General features: G+C 36.3%; 4 protein-coding genes across 5 annotated transcripts; 1 reads left to right on the top strand and 3 right to left on the bottom strand.

Annotated features, from left to right (window-relative positions):
* Positions 1 to 9848: 9848 nt before the first annotated feature.
* Positions 9849 to 11128, bottom strand: LOC112002874 (pentatricopeptide repeat-containing protein At4g38150). Its single transcript, XM_024035035.2, has one exon. The coding sequence runs from the start codon at positions 11008 to 11010 to the stop codon at positions 9988 to 9990; it is 1023 nt and encodes a 340-aa protein (XP_023890803.2). The 5' UTR covers positions 11011 to 11128; the 3' UTR covers positions 9849 to 9987.
* Positions 11129 to 11233: 105 nt separating this feature from the next.
* LOC112002844 (transcription termination factor MTERF6, chloroplastic/mitochondrial) lies at positions 11234 to 13264 on the top strand. Of its 2 annotated transcripts, none has more exons than XM_024035005.2 (2): positions 11234 to 11369; positions 12151 to 13264. In XM_024035005.2, the coding sequence occupies exon 2, from the start codon at positions 12157 to 12159 to the stop codon at positions 13153 to 13155; it is 999 nt and encodes a 332-aa protein (XP_023890773.2). In that variant the 5' UTR covers positions 11234 to 11369; positions 12151 to 12156; the 3' UTR covers positions 13156 to 13264. The 2 variants fall into 2 exon arrangements, with proteins under 2 accessions (XP_023890773.2, XP_023890765.2); XM_024034997.2 differs by having other exon boundaries at positions 11239 to 11374.
* Positions 13265 to 14393: 1129 nt separating this feature from the next.
* Positions 14394 to 17481, bottom strand: LOC112003098 (probable L-type lectin-domain containing receptor kinase S.5). The gene is made up of 2 exons (XM_024035275.2): positions 16040 to 17481; positions 14394 to 15438 (listed from the first exon to the last, which is right to left on the bottom strand). The coding sequence occupies exons 1-2, from the start codon at positions 17298 to 17300 to the stop codon at positions 14675 to 14677; spliced, it is 2025 nt and encodes a 674-aa protein (XP_023891043.2). The 5' UTR covers positions 17301 to 17481; the 3' UTR covers positions 14394 to 14674.
* Positions 17482 to 22814: 5333 nt separating this feature from the next.
* Positions 22815 to 26200, bottom strand: LOC112003087 (probable L-type lectin-domain containing receptor kinase S.5; the record flags this gene model as incomplete). Its single annotated transcript, XM_024035265.2, is given in 4 exon segments — positions 22815 to 23896; positions 24987 to 25082; positions 25085 to 25123; positions 25126 to 26200. Coding segments are annotated over 4 exon segments (1896 nt in total), but the record flags the coding sequence as incomplete, so codon positions are not given.
* Positions 26201 to 26429: the final 229 nt, after the last annotated feature.

Here is a 26429-nt window from a genome sequence, read left to right as displayed (position 1 = left end):
TTGACAATGTTTCTATCAGATCATCAAAGGTTGACACTGCCTACCTCAAAATATCCAGTAATTAGTCATTGACTTGGACTAAAATTATTTACATTATTTAAAATAAAACGTAAAATCAAGAGTATATAAAGTCAACAGGAGCGAAATCGTGATTTTAATTCTCTAATAGGCAGTAAGATTATCACAAATTACTGTAGGAACCTATCCCAAAAAAAAAAAAAAATTACTTTAGGAATAAAAAATGAAATATACTTTTGTTCAAAATCAACACCACAGAGATATTAATATCCCAAGTTCTCATAAATAATCTTTTTAAAAAGAAAAATTGATTAGCATTTAGCTCGAAAGTCTTTATTTTTCTCGACTCTTTTTTAATTTTATAATTAGTATTATACCCCCACTACTTAATTTAAAATTATATATAAATAAATAAAAAATATATTAATAATTAGTGAGCCACATAACAAAAACTCACTATTTTTATGATATGTAATGCATATATTGAATCACTTTGTATAAGAACAATGTATAGTGTGTAAATTTTATTATATTTAAATATAAAATATTAAAAATAAGCAAAATAAATATTCAAATTCTTGAAATTTGTAATAGTAGAGTAAACTATTTTGTAATAGAGTTTAATCTAGGGTACTTAAACTATAATTGATGGAAGTGTAGAAAGGCTTAATTTGTCTTCAATTAAGGTTACAAACAAAGAAGAAAAAAAAGTTAACGAGTGTTCTTAAAAAATTACATTGATTTAAAAAAAAATTAAAAACTTTTTATAGTGAAAAAAAAAAAAAAAAAACTAATTAATTGCTTATTCTTCAAGTCAAGTGAAACGGTTGTTGAAATTAGTGAATTAAGTACTTCTTATAAAACTATCTTGACTTTATTGCTTATCTTTGGTTCAAGCTACCATCATTATTCGAATGATTAAATTCCAAGACTAAATATCCATTTACATTAAATTTGGTTTCCCTTCTGCTGACTGCCAAGGTACACTAATGGTACTGCCTGCCCGCTGCCTCCATCTCATTGCTTCAGCTTCTGGTAACCCTACTACTACCTACACCCCACTTTCGGTTTCCTGTATAGTTTACTTTTGCCAACCATAAATTTGACTCAACTCACAAGTCATTTATTTAAAAAAAAAAAAAAAAAAACCTATTTGTTATATATATATATATATATAGTATTTTACTTTATACTCCATTAATTATGTGTCTCTTTTTTCTTTATATATTAATAAATACAAAATTTTATAAAAAAAATATATGCATTGTGTAATATAATTGATAAAGTATAAAATAAATAATTTTATCACAAATAATATAGACTATTTAGCAATGAATTATTAGATAGAGAAATAATAAAAAGTCGGGACCCACCACACCTATAATGAGACAGTTCCCTTGTTGCTAGGTATGACTTGCCTTAAACTGGAGAGGAGGAAAAAAAAAATATATATATATATATAAAAGGCCGACCAAATCACAAAGATACTGAGAATTGGCTTTGGTAAGTTGTGGTTGGCATTTAAATTAATGAGTGGTACTTTACAATATTCAAATTAAAGTCTCTTGAACGAAGAGGGAGATGTATCATGCTGATCTCATGCATCTTCTTCTTCTTCACTTTACTCGACTCAATTAAACAATAACCGACCATGTGGTACACACAACAAGCGGAGGACTCACCGGAGAGAACCAACCAACTCCTTCTAATAATAATTCCTCACCTCACGGCTTTGTCAATTGTCAGTAGTAAGAATCATATCATCTATATATGACCAAAGCGTGCAGCAATGCCTAAAGAGAAATGTAGGTCATTTAAGATATACTACGAGGTCGAAACCACCCTTTTTTTTTTGTCTTTTTTGTCTTTTTTGTCTTTTTTTTTTTTTTTTTTTCTTCTTTTTTTACAATTAAATTTGTGTTCGGACTCTATTCCTTCTCTTTTGTGTGTATATTTGTTTCTAAATAAAAATGCGTATGAAAAAGTGGAGAGCTGGATCAATAAAGTCAATGTGAAAGTGAGACACGACTCCTACTAGAAGTATCCACTTATATAAAGATCTCAAAAAAGAAAAAACTCCTATAAACTATCCAAAAACTATCTACTTAGGTAAAGATCTATAAATAAAGGGGTAATTACACTAAACCTACATGTGATTTGGTCCAAATTCATATTGCCTACTCATAGTTTGAAAAGTGTTACTTTACCCAATTAAGGTTTACTATGTTTTTCTCCTGTAACCAATCTCTGTTAAAATGAGGGTAAATATGTATTTTTACCACCATTTTATGTTTCTCTCCTCCAAAACAAAAAAACACATACAAAAATGAGAAAACAAGATCAAAAAGTTAAGTTTTCTCTCTCTCTCTCTCTCTCTCAAATTATTTGCTAACATTTGATTATTTGCTGCTTACCTTGCCTAAACCTAGAGTTTGAAGTTAAGCTATATGTGTTCAATCTAGCTTAAGTTGATTTAGGATTCGGAATAAGTTTATCATTTCGAACCCAGAGCTATAAACATGAAATCTAAATAACCTCAGTCACTAGTAAGTATAATTGCAAAAACTAATCACTGACTAAAAGCAAAATTAATTAAGTTTTTTTTTGCCACTATTCTTAAGCCATATATGATTGGTATTTGGTGGTTACAGATATAATATTGGTTTTGGAAGGACTAGGCTCTAGAGCTCCTCCTATTTGGCCAACAGATCTACAGGGTGTTGTGGCATCATGGGCTTGCCACACCAGGGGTGTGATATTAAAGGTGTGTATTAGATTGGGGGCTTCCCACTTACTTTGCACAGTGAGAGGCGTCAATCTTGTTAGCTTTTTAGAGCAACAAAGGTCCTTTGTTGTCTCACGAGCCTTGCTGGTCCATCGTAGGTGAAGCTTCCATTTGAATTGTTGATAGATGGTGGATTATTATGATTTGCATTAATAGTAATTCTTTGTGACCATTGTGCTAGACGAGAGAGAGAGATGAAGAGGAGAGAGAAAGACACATAGTGGAAGAAGACAAGGAGAGTCAAATACTCAAATGTTTGTTATTAATTTTTACCAAACCATAAATTTTTGATTTTTTTTTCTCTGGTAGTTTTTCGTGTTTTTTGTTTTGGGAGGATAGAGATATAAAATGAGAGAAAAAAAAAATACTTATTTACTCTCATTTTTTAATAGAAATGGGTAATGAGAGACAAACGGGGTGAACTTCAGGTAGGTAAAGTGACACTTTTCAAACCAGAATTCGGGTCAAACCATAGGGGTTTACTGTAATTACCCCAAAAATAAAAACAAATTTAATGGTTAGTTTGATCTACTCCCCTTCCTTTTCCCTCAATCCAAACTGGCTACAAAGATAAGAATGGGTTCCACAAAATCCTTTTTATGTTGTGAGCCAAATTCTTATAGATATTTGGGGAGTCTCGTATCCTTAAAGAATTAAATTTAATTGGCAAGCTTAAAGTTTAATATATGAAGAATTGTACTTAAAATTTACCCTTTTGTTAATCTATATAATATTTAAAAGATGAAATATAATATTTATTATTGTTACGCTCCTTTTGAGTCACATTACCGTAGTGTTTTAGCTAATTTTAGTTCATTCATCTACTTCAATCTGTTTTAGTCCACTTTGGTCTATTCTAAACCATTCGGTCCACTTTGGTCTATTTCAGTCCAATGCTCTAAATATCATTTCAAACGCCATTTCGATTTGCCCATTGGAATGGAACATTCCAGTATCAGTCTATTTCAAGGTACCGTTTCAAAGTTATTGCTAAAGTTTTGTACACCCACCTTTAATTAAGTTTGCATCACATGATATTATATCATATCAAATTATTAATTCAAAATCAAATAATATACATACTTAATATTATTATTATATAACATAAGCATATAACATGTCATATATGAGTATATTAATGAAGGAAAAAACTATATATGAGTATATTCATGAAGAAAAAAACTATGTCATAACTAAAGTAAACAAGAAAAATACATTATACCACTGCACATTCTTAGTGCGATAATTACTCCACAAGTATCAGTGCTTGTAGGATGTGGGGGGCAAGGGCCAGGGTTAAAATCTCCAGGAGGAAGCTTCACGAACATATACACTTAGATTAGGCTAGAGTATAATATTTATCTAGTAAAAAAAAGTTTATGAGGGTCCCTTTTTGGACAGTGTCTAGGCCCAAGTTGAAGCAAGGACTCTGAGCCTTTTAGTTGTTGTTTAAAGGGACTTGGCTTGGTTCATCGCAGCTAAATAGACTGTTTACGAACCAAGTGGTGCATAGAGCAAGAATCCTATAATACGTACATACTAGCAGGCAAGAATATATATGTATTGAACAGCAAGAACAGTAAAGGAACAATGTAATAAAGAGAGAGACAAAATAATTGTTTGGGATCCTTAAAACATTGTGAAATGTTTCATTACTTTTATTAGTTGTAAATCACAATGTACTCACTAAGACGTATTACAAAGTCCAAATAAGCTCAAAAATTACAGACTTAGATGGTTTATCTAAGCCTCTAAGACTTGCAAAATTTGAATCCCTTTGAATCCAAGTATGTTCTATAGTAGCTGTTTCAGGATACCGGACGATATTCCTCTTTCTTTTACTACTTTCTTTGAATTTTATGACAGAGTTTTCTTAATGATTCTATTCTGATTCACTCTTGCTGAATGCCTGTTCAATGTGGGCTGTTTTCCCCTTTTATAGCGTTCTAGGGTTTTAGGGTACTATTGATTCCTTCCTCTGTTTCCCTGGGTACCAGTGCCTATGTCGTGCCAACTACTTCGATGGCTAGTCCCTTCCTTATTTTCTCATAGTCTTCTTCTTTTGATGCCTTTTCCCTAAAAGGTCCTTGATGACTTTCCTTTCTGGGGTGTCCCTTAGAGAGCTGACTTCCAATCTCTCTTCCTTCAAGGTTTCTACACCTCACATTTTCAGATTTAGCTTTTTTGGCTACCTTTCCTTTTGTCATTTTTCCCGAGTGAGCTGATTCCATCTTTGCCAGGTTGAAAGTTTTCCCAACTACTTCCCTTTGTGGTTCTTCATTCTAGGTTCTCCGAGGTACCATCCCTTTGTTCATAAATTGTTAGTCCCAAGTTCTTTGATTCCTTTCAGCATCGTTGGGTGACTGATAAAGATGTATCTATTCTTCGTTTCTTGTGTTTTTCTGGGCACTTCCTTTGAGCTATCTTAATCCCATTTCAGCTTTGTTGCGTGTCTTAAGGACCCCGGGCTTCTAGTAGTCCCTAGGTATCCTGGTCCAGCTTTCATCACTAGACCCCCTTTTGATTTTCTGATTTTGACAGGCTAGGCTTCTTCCTTTCTTTCCTTTGTTTTTCTTTCTAAGGCCTATTCCTTCTTGGATTTTGGGCTTTAAGTCTTTCTAATGGACTTGGGCCTACCATCATTTTCTTTTGTGGTGAGCTCAATCCTTTTATATGGGGTTCACCCATTGTGCTATTTTGAGCCTTAATGTTATAACTTTTTAGACCTCAACAACATTATTAATGGGGGGAAATAAAAGCTATGGACATCTTCACTCCTTGAATCTGCACTTGTTCCTTACTCTCTAGATAGACCAAATAGAGGGAAAAAAAGAAAATTTGCAATGAAATGAAACTATTTTGTTTTGTTTTGTTTTTTTTAATACAAGATTTGATATAATTTCTTCAGTGATGTACTTTAAGTTCTTTTATTAAATTCAACCATATAGCTTATTGGTCAATACAATTACATAAATGTTTGTGGGGGAAGGCAACTCTTTTTCTTTTCTTTTTTTGAGAAAGAAGGCAACTCTTTTATATTGCATTAATCAATACAACCATATAATTGAATTTAATTGACAAACCTAAATTATAAACAAAAATCTTTGTTAATAACCAAGGAGTGGTCCTAGGTTACCACCGGCCACATTGGGCAGAGTGGTAATTCCCCAAGCCTTAAAGGCTTGTTGGGTTTGAGGACCTAAGTTCGAGTGGTCCTAGGTGGGAAGGGGTGGAGAAATTATAAGGTCCTCATGGTGGACAAGTGACGTGGTCCACCATGAGTACTGTATAATTTCTCGAAGAGGGTGGGAGTAGTACATTAGGTTCATTAAATTAGGATTTCTATCAGAGCTCAAAAAAAAAAAAATTTTTTTTTTTTTTTTTTTTTTTTTTTGATAAGTATTAATTCAGTATTGCATTAATTTTATTTTTTGTCCTGCAACAAATTTTGAGGTTTTATTTAATTATTTTTTTTATCCTTCCCCAATGGTCTAATGCTAAATGCTACTTTCCTCAGGAACTTGCTTTGCCAAAAACTCTTTCACGGAAGCTGTTTACCTGCTAGATATTCTGAATGCCTTATAGCAGGATCAAAAACTTACCATTATGATTAACTATCTCTCAACCCCTTCATCTAGTAGAAAACTTAGTAAAATAGATTATAGAAAGAATCAATAGATTCAATATCCCAATCAGCTTGTACAATACTAATATTATTAATATCCCCCCATCTGGTCACCTTACCATCTGTAGCACCCAACAAATTATAAATAGAATTATCATCCTTATCCTCACCTATCAAAAACAAACCAGAAACTAACTCTGTTAAGGCACTCCCTCCAAACCACTCATCATGTCAACCTTCTATGTTAGTGTCTTAAATCACAATTCTAACCAAACATATTACAGGACTGTTTCTGAGGAAACCGAACTATATAGTAGCATCTTCATAACAGCCCCTGAAACCCAAACTATTTGCAGGGATTTCGCGGAGCTTGCATATTTGACATGTATCTACAACTCAAAAATTCAATTAATACAGCAATACAAGAAGGCAGTTGGGTTCAGTGCAGGCTTAAACCTAACTAGCTCCAAAAAGTAGCTTATTTTACAATACTTCAAAAGGAAAATTCCACGCATTAAAAACAAGGGGCAAAGTTTAAGTAGCCATGAACCAGTTATTCTGTAATGATGCATATCTTACAACAAAATGCCAATATCATGCATTCAGGATTCAGGATAAAAACAAGGTTGTGTAAATTCAAGGCAAGATGACCCCCATGGTGATGAAGTCCTAGGCTTTCTACGAAGAGTTGTCTTCATCAGTGTTCTTATATATCCATTCCTCCAGATCTCTCCCTAGAGCCACTTAACATTTTCACTAGTTCAACAGTCACCTATTTCACATTATAACGTAAAACAATTTCAAAGATTTCTAGAGAACGTGTTGAGTCTGTTGACTATCTATTCACCTGCTGTTAAGGTAATTTTATTAATTCAACAATTAAAATACTTCACAGAACTCCGATCATCAGCTTCATTGTATTACCAAAATAACTGCTTATAGTCTTGTGGCCAATGAGCTTTGGCCCAAATGCCATTTCCTCCTCTTGCAATAATGGGTGAAGGGTGAGGTTGTAGTTTCAAAACCCATGGGGTGCATGGGTAACTTATCAACTGGGGGGGAACAAACAAAAAAAAAAAGAAAAAAAGAAAAAAAAAAGAAACAAAACAAAACCCTGCTTGTAGTCTTTTTATGTGCGTGTGAAAAGAAATGATAACCCACAGGCTACAAAGAATGCTTAAAGAGGAATGGTTTCAGAAACAAGCTCACTTGGACAGATATATTGGCAAAATAACATGATTTGTATCGTGCTTCAGTACTACTGATACTACATAATTTCCCCCCACCTTCAGCATCCTACTCCGCCTTCAAATTGACATTAGTACTACTTGACGCAGCCAACAAAGCGTTCCAAGAAAAAACATTATTAAATACTAATAGATTCAAGAATTGTATTCTAGTATCAATATTGGACTTTCTTGGCACCATATAATGATACAAATAGGGGTAATTTGGTAATTTCAGATTTCCTGCAAAGTGCTACAGTGGGCTGTATAAAAGGCCCACGAGTTTTATTTTACATTTTGAGTCCTTTTTCTATTTTGTTGAGAAGTTCTTAATTACTTTTTAATAATTATTATGAGTCCTAGTCTTTCTAGGAAATGGTAATTTAGGAGGTTTAGTCCTTCTATGAATAGTATTGCAATAGCCTAAGTATTCAATAAATGATAGAAATATAAACATTGAATTCAATAAAATTTGAGCCCTTGATTTTAATCTTAAAGGGTGTGTTTGCATTCTTTTTCCTAAGCATGATTGGTTTGCCTAGTATTTATCTTGCCTTGTGTCTCTTTCTATTCACTATTTTGACACCAAGTAGCCATCAAATGGGGGTATCGCTACAAACCCCCTGTTTGGCTAGTCTATCCCTGGCTAGTCCATCAAAGCACCAGTGGTTATTTGGCAGAAATTGGTCTGATTCCCTCAAAGAATCCCTCTTCAGGCTTACATTTGTTGGTTAGCTATGTAGGACAGATTAATTACCAGGGATAGACTAGCAAGATGGGGCGGTTATGCATTGGAAAGGCAAGAGCTTGCTTGCTATGTCTGGTAGGTTGGGGCTTAGTGCTGTGATTTTTCATGTATAGAGGCAAAGAAATGCGATCCTGCTTGGGAATAAAGTCAGCTCAGAGGAGCAGCTGGTTGCTGTCGTTAGAAAGAATGTGAAAGCCAGGATTGAATTCAAGGGCCCTTCCCTAATTCTAGAAATCTGCAGATTTGCAAAGGATGGTCTCTGTGACTTGCCTCAAATCTTGTAGACCAATTGCATAGTAGTGTAGTGTAAGGTGTTTGTTGCCTGCTTTGTACTAGGCTGTGTGGCTTGATGCTGGTTTCCAAGCTACTTGCTTCATATTTGCTGGTCTGTGTTGCCGGTTTATCACAGTTTTGGTTTCTAGTTCTGTGATTTGTATTGCTTGTTTCCAACTTGGTTGTTTTTTGTTTGATGGTTCCTTCCAGCTTGTTTCAATAATAATTCTTTTTTTTTGATAGGTAATAAAACTTTTATTGAAAAAATTGAACATCATGTTCACGATGGTGAACACTTAGAACAATGAAACAAATACACGAAGATCAAGAGCTACAGGAAAATTCAATCTTTCGGTACTTAACCTACCTAAACACTTAACATTAAACCCTATTCAAGAACCCTTCAAGATCTCATCAATGATCCTAATTTAGTGCTAAATTTCTGAAGAACCTACATCTAACCCTTCTGCCCTGCATCACTACTAGGATCACCACCTCCTCTTTCCTCTCATATCATTCACATATACCAATACTTCCACCACCAAACAATCACACTCAAACCACCACCGCTCTTGCCACCCATCCATTACAATATTTGCTTGAAATGAATGCTGACTTCATTGTAACATTAATTAATAAATAAAATACTTCACTTTTGTTCCATATTTTGAATGGCTTGAACTTAGAAAGTATCAACTAGCCTGAGGATTATCATAGGAAGCTTGACTAAGTATATGAACTGTGATTTATATATAAAACTAGAAATAGGGATCAGAGGAAAGTGAAAATTGATGGTATAATATGTATTAAAGAGTCATCTCTTTTGAGTATCTTAACTATATCATTCGTAAGGATGGAGACATTGAGGAGTATGGAATGCATATTACTGGACCAGGCTAGACTTAAGTGGAGAAGCACATGTATTAGGTGACCATGGGCTTCGGCATCTATATTGTTCAGATGTTTTTAAAGAAAGAAGGCTAAGCATGAAGAAATTCAGAGGATTGTTATAGGATGCTACTGTCTACTGCTACTAATTTGGTTGCTGGAAGAAGACCAGCTCTAGTACAAAGAAACCATGCCATTAAACCATAAAGAAATGAAAAGCACAAATTAAAACACCCATTATCAACATAATTCCATTCCATCAACCACATAAAAGTATAAGAAAAATAAACCACAAGTAACACGGAGAACTTCCATTGATGACACTGAATGTTCTTCACAAGTAGTCTCTCACATTAGGGTTGTCTAAAACAAAGCCAAGGAAGCATATATTAAAAAGAAAAACTTACAAAATGAACAACAAAAGTCAATGCTGAAATGGTATCTCAGGAGTTTGGTTGCCAAAGATTGCTTCCCAAACAAGAGGATGTGCAGATTTTTTGTCCATATACTCCTTAATAGCTTTCTTATTAACAAAAAAACCCTTGTTCGTTAAAGTTGTAATGGCTTTCCTGGCTTCTTCAACTCCCATTTTCAAACACAGTCTAGTTACCAACCCAACAAAAGTTTGCACATTTGGTGAATGGCCAGCTTCCAACATTTCAACACAAAAGTCAATAGCAACATCCAACTGGTCACACTGATAGAGACCTTGAATCAAGACAGAGTAAGAGAAGGCATTGGGAGAAATACCATTGTTTTGCATTTTCCTGAAAACTCTTTGGGCATCATCGAATTTGTGTGCCTTACAGAAGCCATCAACAACAGCAGTGTAAATAACGACTTCAGGAATAGTACCCTTTTCGCGCATCAAACCAAAGAGCTTCATGGCGTCTTGAACAAGGCCGTCTTTGCAAAGACCATCGAGCATAGCCACAGCATTTGGGATCAGACCCGTTTCTTTTAGCTTCTTGAAGATCTCCTCAGCGTCTTGTGGAGGAGGCGTTTCCGCGTTGTTCGCTTCTTCTACTTGGTCTTGTTGTTGTTGGGGTTTGGGAGAAGAAGACGAAGGGGTTTCAGGACCAAGTTTGAATTTTTCGAGAAAATCGAAGTTGCTGTTGTTTTCAGATGGATTTGGATTAACGTCATTACCCCATGTTCTTGTTTTGTTGTTTTGAAATTGGGATTGGAATTTGGGGTTGCGTTGGGGTCTCAAAGGCCTGTTTGGAATGGGCTCTGGAGGACGCTCTTGTTGTTGTTGTTGTTGGCTAGAATAGTCATCGTCTTCTTCCTCCTCCGATCTCAAGGGTCGTCGTCGTCGATGTTGTCCTCTGATAGCTGCTTCATCTTCTAGGGAGCTAGAACTGAAACGGCGTAGTTTCAGCCAAAGTGACTCCGTTTGGGACTCTGAAATCAGCTTCAAAATCCGACCTTGATGCACTGATGCCATTTTTTTGTTGTTTATGAAATGGATGAGGTATTGAGGAGGTTAGGGTTTAAAGCTTAGTTTTTTATCATTTTGGTTTGGGGTTTTAGAGAGAAGCCAAAGTAGCAGTGGACTGAAAGGAAGGAGGATACACCAGTCATTTTATTCGAAGAATGAGGGCAATTACGGTAAAAAAAAAAAAAAAAAAAAATTGAAAGATAGTACAAATAGAGAACAACAGATAAGGCAAGGCAAGTGGGGGAAGTGGGAATTGGGAGGAAAGGCCGCAAAGCAATTCATTCTCACTGCCTCAGCCTCAGCCTCTGCCTCTGCCTCCGCTGGTTATGGACTTATGATACAAAAAGCTCTCATTTATTATTAAGGTAAGGTAAGCGCCTCTCTTCTTCATAATCATATATGCTCTACTCTACTGCTACTACTACTACTCTGTCTGCGTCTGTATCTCGTAGCCTAGGAATATGTAATCCTCTTCCTCTTCCAATGCTATATGCTAGTTTCAGTTATTTGTTTTCTTAAGGAGTCAAAATCTTAACATTCTATGTTTCTCGTCTCCATTGATAACATGCTAGTAACTAACTGCCATGATCTCGTTTCTACTATTACTACTACAACATCAACCAATCCTTAGTCATCAAATTTTGTGTCAGCCATAGACTAGTTAGAGATTCTTTTCTACTACTGGAAAAACAAAATTGCATTCTTTGGTTCTCCTTTGACACTCTTCATATCCATTCACTTGCTCTCAACCCTTCTTACTTACAATTCGCCATTTGTTTGGTTCTATTCAATTATACATAGAAATGTTTACTTTGACAATGCTTCTGCTTCCGCTTCCGATCAACTCCAGGCCTTTCTTTCTATCTTTCTTTCTTTCTTTTTATTGTTTTTATTTTGGGATTTTAAAGGAGTGTGAATTTAACTACCCATTTTGGCAATTGGTAAAAGAATTGCTTCTTATCATCTCTTTTAGGCCTTTTGGCTCTTCTCAAAAAAATAATAATAATATGTCAATCTCCTTTGGCATGTTTTTCTCTTTACAACTAAAACTTGTAATGTAGTGTACACCACGTTGATAGTTATTTTGACTTGTTGAGGTTGTTTGTTTAGCATCTATTGATCTACATATATGTCACATCTTGTTAGGGGGTTATGGAAATCTGCAGCAGTCAACATGGTAGCAGCATTATGTGGTTCTTTAGGGATAGAGGTTTTGATGATAAAAGCATCGATGAAATGTTTAAGAAGTGCAAGCGCCTTGAGGGTGCTCAAAGAGAGAGAGCTTCCGAAAACTGGGCTTACCTCAAAAGCATCGGCATTCAAGAGAGAAAGCTCCCTTCCATTGTTTCAAAGTGCCCCAAGATACTTACACTAGGTCTCCATGAGAAGCTTGTTCCCATGGTTGAGTGCCTCTCAACGCTGGGTACAAAACCCCATGAAGTTGCTTCTGCCATAGTCAAATTCCCTCACATACTCTCCCACAGTGTGGAAGAGAAGCTCTGTCCGCTTCTGGCCTTCTTTCAGGCACTGGGCGTCCCTGAAAAGCAACTTGGAAAGATGATATTGCTCAACCCCAGGCTCATCAGCTACAGCATTGAATCCAAGCTAACGGAGATAGCAGACTTTCTTGCTAGTCTTGGCCTTGCCAGAGATGGGATGGTTGGCAAAGTTATGGCCAAAAACCCATTTATAATGGGTTATAGTGTCGAGAAAAGGCTACGCCCTACTTCAGAGTTTCTGAGATCAGTAGGGCTGGCAGAGCATGATCTTCAAACAGTGGCAATGAACTTCCCTGAAGTTCTCTGTAGAGATGTGAACAAGGTCCTGCAACCCAATTTGGATTTTCTAAAGAGGTGCGGGTTTGGAGATGGACAGATAGCAGCTTTGGTAACTGGTTTCCCCCCTATTTTGATCAAGAGCGTCCGGAATTCTTTAGAACCTCGGATCAAGTTTCTGGTGGAGGTAATGGGGAGACAAATTGATGAAGTCATTGATTATCCTGACTTCTTTCGGCATGGTTTGAAGAAGAGATTGGAGTTGAGGCACAAACTTTTGAAACAGAAGAATATAGCTTGTAGCTTGAATGAAATGCTGGAGTGTAATCAAAAGAAGTTCTTAATGAAATTTGGTTTGTTTGAAGGATATGCCTGAGGTACTGTGGTCATATCTTCTTTTTCTTCTACTTTCTATAATTTAGCTTATTTTTATTTTGTATATTAGATTTATGTTCATGAATGTGGAATGCAATTTACTTGTCTCTGGTTCTGGGTGTATCAATGAACAGTTTTTGACTTCAGCACCTGATTAAAGTCATTAAACAACTACTGGATTTTAAATACAGCTCAATCCATTACTCCTAACAATTCTGAAAGTCACCTGGTGATTTTTAGTTTCACTGGATCCATAAGTAAACTGATTTTACTGTTACAACACTGGTTCTAAGGTTGTATGAATATGTAAGAATCTCTTGCTACACTTTATGGAATAGCCTTGTTGTTAGCTTATAACAGGTATCCCAAAGTGGTTCAAGCCTTGAGTATGAATATCAATAAAATCTTGCAACTTTATGTAGTGCTTGGTTTTGAAGAGAACAAACTAATTGTGCAATATATGCTCCTAGACAGAGTACAATATGAACAATCTAGATTCAAGAAATCAAGGGCATATGTATGTCTGCATTTACATTTCTGGATGACAGAGGACAAACTATGGAAGGTATCTACATGGTTATGGTGGGTTCAGGGATTAGAGAATTTGTGGATTTTAGGTTTAGATTAGTTGAAAAAAGGGTTGAGGTTGTGATTTGTGATAGAAAATTAAAGGTAATTTGATGAGTTATTTGATGGCTATTTGGTAGAAGAAAGTATGTCAAGTTTTAGGATTATGATAGGTGAAATAAATGGCTTGATTTGTGGTTGTAAGGAATAAGAGAAAGGAAGGTTTTTATGGTGTTCAGGGGTTTTACAAACAGTACCACCCCTTGATCACATGCAGCTCATGGAACTCTTCAGGAAGATAATACGAGTGAAAGCATTACTATGAATTAGCTAATGAACTAGTTCCTGATCACATGGAGATCAGACCATGATATCATAGATTCATTGAGGATGCATGTCAAGAGACATCTTCATGGTCACAATCGTGTCCTGCATAATCTCTATTATTATTACTTCCATTCGATATATCAAAATGCAAATGCTGGTACATATGAATATGATGTAATCTATCTGCCAAATAAGTTTCTTTTGTATTCCTACTTCATATTAAGGGCTAACAATTAAAATTATGTATAAAACTGAAAGAATGAAAGAACAAGAATAAATCTCTTGCACTTGATTGCGGGGAAATTATGACCCACAAAACAAAAACCAAAAAAGAAAAGAAGAAGATTACATGGGAAATGAATCATATTTACTTATCACCAAAAACAAAATAAGGAAATGAAGACCCAAGCCCATTTTGGAAGCTTGAATCTAACAATAACATGCAGGATACAAGGTCGCACGATAATGCAAAATGGGCTAAGGTTTTTTTGCAATAATGTCATAGTCCATGTTACATGAAAAAATGGGCTAAGCGTTTTCTTCCATGAGCTCCACTCTAATGTCTCCAATGCAAGGATGGATGAAGCTTTCTGCAATAATGTCCTAGTCCATGTTACATACCAACCTTAGGAAGAAAATGTTGTACTAGTAAGTGTACTGTCACTGCTACTGAAGGCAGTAACCATCGAAGGCCATGTGAAAGCGGGTTTGAATGGAGGCACATTAGGGACTGGCATAGTTCCAGATATAATCTGGAAAATATCTTGTGTTTGAGGCCTATCACTGGCAATGGGATGTGAACATGCAAGTCCCAAAAGTAAAAGTTTCCTTGCTTCATCATCCACATAATCATTGCCAAGCCTCTCATCTACAGCTTCTTCGATGTTGCCTTCACGATGTAACATCCAAACCCAATCAACCAATGAATAGAGACGCTGATGGTGATTGATACTAATCCCAGGACTTCTGCTGCATATAACTTCAAGGACCACTGCTCCAAAACCATACACATCAGATTCAGGGGTAGCCCTCCCTGTGTGGAAGCACTCAGGAGCAACATAGCCCATGGTGCCTGGAACTCCAGCTAATCCTAGTTCAGCATAGGAATTCCTTTCATTATCCAAGGCTCGGGCAAGGCCAAAGTCACCCAGGCGAGCATTGTAGTCAGAGTCCAGCAAGATGTTGCTGGCTTTGAGGTCGCGGTGCACTACCTTCTGATCATACTCATTGTGCAGATAATGCAATGCTGATGCTACTCCGGCTAGGATCCTATACCGATGCCTCCAATTCAAAGTGTTCTGGTTGGAAGCCTCATACAGGTGCTTATCAAGACTACCATTTGGCATAAAATCGTACAACAGTAGTAGCTTCCCTTTCTCGTAGCACCAACCTGAACATAGATCGTATATATTAGAGAGGAGATCAGGGATTAAAATTGGCATTTAATCTAATACAAAGTAGAGCACATCAATTGAGAATCTAAGATACTTAATATACTTGAAAAAGAAATAATGATAACAATATGGCACTTGCTTCTACGGAGAGGTTCTGTAAATGAAAAAAAAAATTATGCAAACAAATTAGATAAAAAAACAAATAATTTAAAGAATATTAGCACTTCCTTCTACGGAAAGAAGCAAATAATTTAAAGAATAGTAGCACTTTCTTCTACCAAGAGGGAGAGAGAGAGAGTTCTGCATTTTTTCTATTTTCTAAATTTTAAGAAGAAGCTAAAAGTTCAAGGGGTTGATCCACAAGAGGTTGTAATGCCAAAGCACACCTTCCAAGTCTTCTGCAAAAGTGCCTTAATTTGACAAATGAATAATGCAGTTTCAAACAACTTTGAATGTTTCCTTTAAATCAGATTGTTTGGTGCTTTGCGGAAAAAGCTAGTGATGATCTTTGAATAATTTCATGAAATTGGAATTGCAAGTTGTCTAGTATATTAGAATGACAAATAAATAAATAAAGAGGAATAAAAAGGGGATTACCAACTAAGCGGACAAGATGTTTATGACGGAGACGGTGAATAATGGTGAGCTCTGCCAAGAAGTCATCCTTGCTTTGAGTGCTGTCTCTGGAGAATTTCTTGACAGCTATTTCAGTACTGGTTTTATGATCCTTGTCCTGCAGAATTCCTTTGTAAACAACACCAAAACCACCTTGACCCAGCCTCATACTCTCATGGAAGTTGTTGGTGGCCTTCTTTAAATCCTTGTACTTGAATTCCCTTGGCATCCCAGGCAACCATCTCAACTGTGTGCCAAGCGCCTTACACTCCTCATCACCCCCTCCTCCTCTTCTTTTTCTGTTGTTCAAATACAAAACCCCACATAGGATTAACAATGTCACAAATGGAACTCCAACCCCAGCACCTATCTTCAACCAAAGCAAATCACTTTTCTTTTGTAGGTCATCAATCTCTAAGCTCCATTTCAATACACAATTCAACTCAATCTGTGGATTACCTGTAGAAGCAGCAAAACCAAAGTAGGATTTTTGATTCACATAGTCTTTCAGGTTTATGGTCTTGCTAAGAAGAGGCCTTTCCGGCTTGGGTTGGCTGTCTTGCACCATGTAAACCTCCATCACCTTCGACGTGCCATTATAGTGCACCCAGACTCTATAGTTGGTGGGTACTTCCGGAGATAGTTCGATATTATAATCATCAAGAGAGACAGTTGCAGTTGAATTAACAGAGTTGATGTTGAGGCCAATATGGTTGTCATTAGGATCATAGTCTTGCTTTTCGGTATCAAACTCTATGGCCACGATCTGGTTGGCTTGCTTACCATCATTGATAGCATTGGTGAGGCCAAGCCATTGCCCGTAACTAGCATTAGGGACTGAGAGATCGGGAGCAATGAGAAAAGCAAGTCCCTCACCGGCATTCCATGCTGGTGCCGTGTTTCGAAATATGTTAATGACAAAACTGGAATTGAATGAGGCCTGAATTTCATCAGACAACCACATGTTGAAAGGATGTTTATACATAATGCGACCAAACTGGTTGTGGAGGCTGGGGTCGTTGTTGGTTGTGTCTGGGGTTATCTGAAGGGCTCCATTATCAATACTCGTACCACTGCCTATAAACTCAAGACTATCCCCATCCTGTGTCAGATTAAAACCATCAAACGAGAAGTTGGGTGGTGTTGCAGCTTGGATATCAGGCAGATGCAAAAGGATGCAACAAAAGATAATGAAAACGGTGATTGAACTTTTACCATTTGATATTGATATGATAGTAACCATTTTTGTTGTAGCTACTAGTAGCTAGTGATCTTTTGGACTAAAGACTAAAGAGGAGAAGCAGAAAAGGTGTTGTTAAAAAAATTGCAGAAAGCAGGGATTATATGAACACCTTCCAACCTTCTCTCATACACCGTGTTAATCAATTTGACACTGTCTTTCATATTTATTCCAGAAAGTGAGAGTGGCGGGCTGGCTGATTGTTGAAAAGTTGGGAGTTTTGAAGTCAGAATAAATAAGTACTCCAATTTAGACGTGGTAAACGGGTCGGGTCGGGTGATCTTTTGGACTAAAGACTAAAGAGGAGAAGCAGAAAAGGTGTTGTTAAAAAAATTGCAGAAAGCAGGGATTATATGAACACCTTCCAACCTTCTCTCATACACCGTGTTAATCAATTTGACACTGTCTTTCATATTTATTCCAGAAAGTGAGAGTGGCGGGCTGGCTGATTGTTGAAAAGTTGGGAGTTTTGAAGTCAGAATAAATAAGTACTCCAATTTAGACGTGGTAAACGGGTCGGGTCGGGTAAAGTTTGGGTAAACGTGTCATCTTAAATGAGCCAGGCTAGGTCAATCAACATTTTTATACGTGTTTTTTTTGGTTGAGAACCTGTAGTTCCCGCTCGCTAAGTCACGCACCAAATAATAAATTATGGATAAAGTTTAGTTATAAAATTAGTTGTAACTTAAAATTATAATATTATTAAATATTTTTTTATTAGAGGTGAAGTTTGATAAATCTACCGTTGAATTATATATTTTTCTTATATTTTCTAAATTTACAAAATTTTTAGAAAATTAAAGATTAATAGCTGTGTTATCAGTAAATTGTTTAAATTGTAAGTTTTTACAATTTAAAATTATGCATAAAGTATAAACTTATAGGATCATATAGTAAAAAATATCTGATTAATATAAAATTTGACATGTATATTATGAGTATAAAGAACATGCAATTTAACAGTTAGATTTTCAAAATATGTAATAATATTTATTTTATTGAGTAAGGTTGTAGCTAAACTTTGTCCATAAATTATTTAGCGTGAAATTCATTAATTTGGATTCAACCATGTCAAGAAATTGCTCATATCGTTTCTCATTAAAAAAAAAATGCTCATATCAACGAATTGATAATTGTTCATTAATAATAAAATTATACAAATCTTAGTATTGCTAAACAAAACAAAACAACACAATCATAAAGGAGTTTAGTCTATCCTTTGAAATCTAATTAAAACAAATACATAAGTTTCATTTTCACGCAATATTACATTCCAAAAAGGAAAACAAAATTACAAATGTCCTATTGGATAGCTAATTAGACAAAGAATTATAATGGATAAAAAATTACAATCTTGAAAGTTTATTTCATAATCTAATATCTTCAAAATAATCTAATATTTGTGTTTAATTTTAGATACACAGTAGTTGGCAGGCACTCTATTTCAATTTGGGGATATAATGCAAAATTTGATTATTAACTTATTTATGCATGTTCTCTGATATGATCAATATCATATCATTTTTAAACAATGTACACTCCAAGGAACATCATCTTCTATTTTGCAAAACTCATTTATTTTGGCTCTGTGCCATTGAAAAATATGGCTAAATATCTCTAATGTCAATTTCATATATTTTGGCTTCACTCTTTTCAAACTTGTGAATGCTTCTCATATAAATTGTATAATGAAAACTCATTTATTTGGCTATGGACAATTAAAAAAATAGGCCTAAGCATCTGTAGTTTATGTCAATTTCATTGATAAACTTCGGGATCACACTTATGAATGCTTTTCATACAAGTCTACAATTTCAAATTCCTGATTTTGACTCTATTACAACACAATTATCTTGGATGCATTTTGTCACTCAATACCTAAAAATCTGCTTCTTACGTTATTCAAGTGAGAAAAACATGGAATTAAATAAAGGCTTTAATTGCTTTCTTGAAGTCATTGTGTGTGTGTGTATATATATATATATATATGGCGGTTATCTAAAAACATTAAAAAAGTATATTAATGTTTTTTTTAATTAATAATATAAAAAATATATGGCACTGACATTATAATTGTCAATTGAGTTTGCATTGTACAGTATAAAAACCGAAACAAACAAATTAACAACTTGAAATTATTTTTAATAGAACAATTTTAAAAAACAAGTTATGTCACAGGTTGCCCAGTAAAATCCGAAACAAACAAGTTAACAATTTTGAATTTTGTTTTAAAAAATAAAATTTAAAGAGAAAAAACAGTTTTAAAAAATAGGTTGTTTCACATGTTGAGCCGTTTTTACTCCGATTAAAAGAATGGATTCAGCAGTAATGCCCAAAATTGGAGAAATATTATTTTGGTATTATATTATTATAATAAAAAAAATATTACTATAAAAGAATTTCATTATATGTATACAAAACAACTGGAGACCTTTTCAACAAAAAAAAAAAAAAAGAACACCACGACGCAACTTGGAAGGCCTCAACTCTCAAGCAATTACTTTATGTGACCAAGTAAGGCAATGACTAAATGATGAATAAGGCAAAGAAAAACTAATGCGGATGGCTCCTTATCTTGTTGGCCATCTCTGTACCTACCATACTCAGCCAGTGTTTGGGTACAGGTGAAGAAAATTAATAAATGGCATTCATGACTTCTTTCGGCATGGTTTGAAGAAGATATTGAACTCTTTTGAAACTGAAGAATATTAGCTTGGAGCTTGCAGTGGAATGCTGGAGCGTAATCAAAACAAGTTCTTGATGAAGTTTGCTTTTTTTCAACTATATGCCTGAGGTACCGTAGTCACTTCTTTTTTTTTTTTTTCATTTTTCTAGAATTTAGCTTATGTTAGTTTTTTATGTTCTTGAATGTGGAATGCAATTAACTTGTCTCTGCTTCTGGCTGCATTAAAGAATAGTTTTTTTTTTTTTTTTTTTTTTTTTTTTTTTTTTTTTTTTTTTTACTTCAGCACCTGATTAAACAATTACTAAATATTAAATACAGCTCAATGCAATAAGTCCTAAAATTCTGAAATTCACCTGATGAGATATTAGTTTCACTGGATCCATAGGTAAACTGATTCTACTGTTACAACACTGGTTCTGAGGTTGTATGAATTTGTAAGAATCTCTTCCTACACTTCTATGGAATAATCTTCTTGTTAGCTTACAACAGGTAGCCCAAAACATCATAGAGGATATATAGTATGCATCAAGGAGAAAATCTGGAATGGCAGACAAATTTCTTTATGAACAATCGTGTCTAGCATAGTCTCCAATGTTAGTACTTGTGTTCAATAAACCAAAATGCGAATTCTGGAACATATAAATTTCTTTTGGATTCCAACTTTTTTTTTTTTTTTTTTGGATTCCAACTTCATAATAAAAGTCCAACAATTAAAATTATGTTTAAAACTGAAAGAAATATACTGGATTTCATGGACTTGAACACGGGGGAAATTCTGACCCCAAAATAATTACAAAAGGAAAGAAGAAGAAGAAGATTACATGGAAAATAAATCATGTTTACTTATCACCCAAAAAAAGAGGCGGAAATGAAGACCCACTTGGCCCATATTGGAAGCTTGAATCTAACAAGGACATGCTGGTAATAAGGCTAACTCTGAATCTCTAGCAATTGAGGACACATTAGTGCATATTTAACAAGCTTAAGAATGCAGAAAAATGAGTATCTTCTTCTTTTTTGAAAAAAAAAAAAAAAAAACACTTCAATTTTAATGCAAAAGTTGAGTGCCTATGACTCCAGTAGCTCAAACACTCCAGGGATGAGAGGAAGCCTTCAGTTATAATGTCAAAATCCATGTTACAAACCAACCTTCGGAAGAAAATGTTGTATTAGTAAGTGTACTGTCAGTGCTACTGCACGCAGTAACCATCGAAGGCCATGTGAAGCGGTTTGAATGTGTTAGAGATATATATTACATATTNACTCTGAATCTCTAGCAATTGAGTACATATTAGTGCATATTTAACAAGCTTAAGAATGCAGAAAAATGAGTATCTTCTTCTTTTTTAAAAAAAAAAAAAAAAAAACACTTCAATTTTAATGCAAAAGTTGAGTGCCTATGACTCCAGTAGCTCAAACACTCCAGGGATGAGAGGAAGCCTTCAGTTATAATGTCAAAATCCATGTTACAAACCAACCTTCGGAAGAAAATGTTGTATTAGTAAGTGTACTGTCAGTGCTACTGCACGCAGTAACCATCGAAGGCCATGTGAAAGCGGGTTTGAATGTGTTAGAGATATATATTAGACATATTAGCCAATGTAATAGGCCTAAGCCCAGTCCTACTTGTATAGTAGTCTAGGGTTTAGTCGCCTATATATACTCATGTTAGGTTCATTGTAACAAAAAGGTTATTGTACTACACTCCTACACAATAAAGATGTAGCCCTTAAGGGATTCATCCGTGGATGTAGGCTGTCAAGGCTGAACCACGTAACCCTCGTGTTCTTGATGTTCCTATTCTATGCTTCCTCTTCCGCATCCACTCTAGCATACACAACATGGTATAACACATTGCGTTTGATAATATTCTCCATTTAACATGTATCAGAGCTAATATTCAACATGGTATCAGAGCCAAACTCCGTTCTTGGCATCAAACAAAATCTCTAGCAAGCAAAGAAGATTTTAATGTGCACATTACCATCAGAAGTCACACATGCTTCTCTGTTGAATCTAGACTCCATGGCATCTTGCAGCCACCACGGCTCATTGCCGTATCCAAGATCCACGAACTCATGCAAAGCCGTGACTCAACTTCTCAAATTTGTGCAAATCCAAGCCTCGCCTGATGAAACCAACACCACAGACGTGATCCACGACCACCCGCGACCAAAACCCAGGAACTCGGCCACCAAAAGAAGCTACACGCGCCGCCACGCGCCGCCAACAGCTCCGAAACTCTCCCACGCGCCGCCTAAGATTCCTGAATTTCAGATCGTATTCTTGGTACACGCGCCGCCCTACGGCCTCCTCGTCCGCCGATCTACGAAACCTGAAATTTCGGTCCTCATCTGAAGTCACACGTGCTTACACGCGCCGCCAGGGTTTCTGTCTCGCCACCACGCGCCGGTATACTCTGACACGCGCCATCCACGCGCTGAAGCAGTCCTGCTGATGTCATCTGACGTCATGGTATGACGTCATCACTCCACGTCAGCATGACACGTCAGCCCTAGTCCACGTCATCAGGATGAGTCAGCGTCTCTGCAGCCCGATCCGTGACCCGACCCGGAAAAACCCGGAACCGGCCCGGTCCATGTAGCCGTTGACCTTGACCCTGATCTGTTGACTTGACCAGTTGACTTTGACTTTTTGCGTTGACCTTTGACCAAAAGTCAAAATTTCTGAAAGGGCTTATCTTGCTTAGTTTTTCGCGTAGATTCCGATTTTGGACTCCGTTCTTCATTTGAAACTCCAAAATTGGTCAATTGGCACATTCTTCATGTGGGTTTCTTCAAAGGCGTTCTTCAAGGCAACTCCAAGTGATCTTCTCATGCTTATCCAACCTCAAACCTTCATCGAGCTTCCGCCTTGAGTTTGAGGGAGGGTGTTAGAGATATATATTAGACATATTAGCCCAATGTAATAGGCCTAAGCCCAGTCCTACTTGTACTAGTAGTCTAGGGTTTAGTCGCCTATATATACTCATGTTAGGGTTCATTGTAACAAAAAGGTTATTGTACTACACTCCTACACAATAAAGATGTAGCCCTTAAGGGATTCCTCCGTGGATGTAGGCTGTCAAGGCTGAACCACGTAACCCTCGTGTTCTTGATGTTCCTATTCTATGCTTCCTCTTCCGCATCCACTCTAGCATACACAACATGGTATAACACATTGCGTTTGATAATATTCTCCATTTAACATGGTATCAGAGCTAATATTCAACAGAATTGAGGCACATTAGGGGCCAGCATAATTCCAGATATAATCTGGCAAATATCCTGCGTTTGTGGCCTCTCACTGGCAATGGGATGTGAACATGCGAGCCCCAAAAGTAAAAGCCTCTTTGCTTCATCAACCACATAATCAGTGCCAAGCCTCTCATCTACAGCTTCTTCAATGCTGCCTTCACGATGTAACATCCAAACCCAATCAACTAGTGAATAGGGACGTTGATGGTGATTGATACTAATTCCGGGACTTCTGCTGCATACGACCTCAAGCACCACTGCTCCAAAACCATACACATCAGATTCTGGGGTGGCCCTCCCTGTGTGAAAGCACTCAGGAGCAACATAACCCATGGTGCCTGGAACTCCAGCTAATCCTAATTCAGCATAGGAGTTCCTTTCATTATCCAAGGCTCGGGCAAGGCCAAAGTCACCCAGGCGAGCATTATAATTGGAGTCCAGCAAGATGTTGCTGGCTTTGAGGTCGCGGTGCACTACCTTCTGATCATACTCATTGTGCAGATAATGCAATGCTGATGCTACACCAGCTAGTATCCTATACCGACGCCTCCAATTCAAAGTGTTATATTTGGGAGCCTCATACAGGTGCTTATCAAGACTTCCATTTGGCATAAAGTCGTACAATAGTAGGAGCTTCCCTTTCTCATAGCACCACCCTAAACCGAGACCAAATATATTAGAGAGGAGATCAGAGGATAAATGAGGCATTTAATCAAGCCAATACAAAAGCAGGGCACATCAATTGAGCAACTCATAAATTTTTAAAAAGAAATAATTGTAGCAATATGGCAGCTTAGTGAACCAGATGCTGATATGATGTTATGTCTTCAATCACATAAGTATCTTAACAGTTGTCATATATTGACTATTGATGCGATTGATTTGAGTAGTATATGTCATATGGTTTGACTTCAACTGCTCGCTACAACTGATAATTTGGTACATAAAGATACAGCACTAGTGAAACATTCTTCTCTGTAATCAATTCTATGCCTTGAACACATATAGTTGGGTTCCTATCAAAATAAAGTTCGGCTGCCATGATTATAGTTTTAATTTGAATTTGCTAGCATCCATTTGTTAAGGACGCAAGAGCATTCATTTTGGTTTTACAATCTCATCTTATAACTAGGACAGGTTCTGCAAATGAGAAGAAATGAATTATGCAAACAAGTAGGGCAAGAAACAAATAATTTAAAGAATATATAGTAGCACTTTCTTCTACCGAGAGAGAGACAGAGAAATCCGCATTCTTTCCTTAGGGCCCGTTTGGATATAACATATTTTGCTAAAAATTAAAAAACACTATAGCAAAATAATTTTTAAATGTGTAAATAGTACCAGACCCATTTTTAATAATTTTTTTTAAATAAAGTGGTTGTGGGTCTCGTGAACAGTGCACAATGTTTCCTGCACAATGTAATCTGCGCGCATGAACAGTGCAGGTTACTGTTCATAAGCCTAATTCACTGTTCATATCTCATGAACAGTGCAAGAGGCGATTAAAAAAAAAAAAAAAAGCAAATGCAGGGAGAGGCGCATCCAAACGCTCACTTAATTTGCCAAATGAGTAATGCAGTTTTGAATGTTGAATGTTTCTTTTAAATCCAATTTTCTGGTGCTTCGCAGATAAACTTGTGATGATCTTTGAATAATTTCATGAAATTGAATTGCAAGTTGTCTAGAATATTAGAATGACATAAAAAAACAAATAAATAAATAAAGAAGAATGAAGCGGGGGATTACCAACTAAGCGGACAAGATGTTTATGGCGGAGACGGTGAATAATAGTGAACTCTGCCAAGAAATCATCTTTGCTTTGAATGCTGTCCCTGGAGAATTCTTGACAGCTATTTCAGTACTAGATTTATGATCCTGTCCTGCAGAATTCCTTTGTAAACAACACCAAAACCACCTTGACCCAGCATCATACTCTCATGGAAGTTGTTGGTGGCCTTCTTTAAATCCTTGTACTTGAATTCCCTTGGCATCCCAGGCAACCATCTCAACTGTGTGCCAAGCACCTTAGACTCCTCATCACCCCCTCTTCCTCTTCTTTTTCTCTTGTTCAAATATAAAACGCCGCATAGGATCAACAATGTCACCAATGGAACTCCAACCCCAGCACCTATCTTCAACCAAAGCAAATCACTTTTCTTTTGTAGGTCATCAATCTCTAAGCTCCATTTCAATACACAATTCAACTCAACCTGTGGATCACCTGTAGAAGCAGCAAACCCAAAGTAGGATTGTTTATTCACATGTTCTTTCAGGTTTATGGTCTTGCTAAGAAGAGGTTTTTCCGGCTTGGGTTGGCCGTCTTGCACCATGTAAACCTCCATCACCTTCGAGGTGCCATTATAGTGCACCCAGACTCTATAGTTGGTGGGTACTTCTGGAGATAATTCAATATTATAATCATCAAGAGAGACAGTCGCAGTTGAATTAACAGAGTTGATGTTGAGGCCAATATGGTTGTCATTAGGATCATAGTCTTGCTTTTCGGTATCAAACTCTATGGCCACGATCTGGTTGGTTTGATTACCATCATTGCTAGCGTTGGTGAGGCCAAGCCATTGCCCATTACTAGCACCAGGGATTGAGAGATCGGGAGCAATGAGAAAAGCAAGTCCCTCACCAGCATTCCACGTCGTCTTTCTAAATATGTTAATTACAAAATTGGAATTGAATGAGGCCTGAATTTCATCGGACAACCACATGTTGAAAGGATGTATATACATAATGCGACCAAACCGGTTGAGGAGGTTGGGGACATTCTCGGTTGTGTCTGGGGTTATCTGAAGGGATGCATTATCAATAGTCGCACCACCGCCTAGAAACTGAAAACTATCCTTGTCCTCTGCCTGACTAAAATTATCAAACGAGAAGTTGGGTGGTGTTGCAGCTTGGATATCAGCCAGATGCAAAAGGATGCAACAAAGGATAATGAAAACGGTGATTCAACTTTTACCATTTGATTTTGATATGATAGTAACCATTTTTGTTGTAGCTAGTGATCTTTTGGACTAAAGACTAAGAGGAAAAGCAGAAGCCAGAAAAAGGTGTTATGAAAAAAATTGCAGAAAGGGATTATATGAACACTTTCCAACCTTCTCTCATATTCATATTCATAGAGTTAATACTAAGATCTATTTTTTTCTGTCTTTTATACAAGTAATAAATACTAAG

This window comes from Quercus suber, unplaced genomic scaffold (assembly GCF_002906115.3).
Source record: "Quercus suber isolate HL8 unplaced genomic scaffold, Cork oak 2.0 scaffold_252, whole genome shotgun sequence".
Taxonomy (NCBI): Eukaryota; Viridiplantae; Streptophyta; class Magnoliopsida; order Fagales; family Fagaceae; genus Quercus; species Quercus suber.
This window is presented reverse-complemented; position numbering and strand designations above follow the sequence as displayed.

Bases quoted from the DNA above. Each gene is read 5' to 3' on its own strand.
- LOC112002874 (XM_024035035.2), bottom strand. From the start codon at position 11,010: ATGGCATCAGTGCATCAAGGTCGGATTTTGAAGCTGATTTCAGAGTCC.
- LOC112002844 (XM_024035005.2), top strand. From the start codon at position 12,157: ATGGAAATCTGCAGCAGTCAACATGGTAGCAGCATTATGTGGTTCTTT.
- LOC112003098 (XM_024035275.2), bottom strand. From the start codon at position 17,300: ATGGTTACTATCATATCAATATCAAATGGTAAAAGTTCAATCACCGTT. The intron at 15,439-16,039 runs GTAATCCCCTTT...ATCTATGTTCAG, and splicing joins ACATCTTGTCCGCTTAGTTG to GTTGGTGCTACGAGAAAGGG.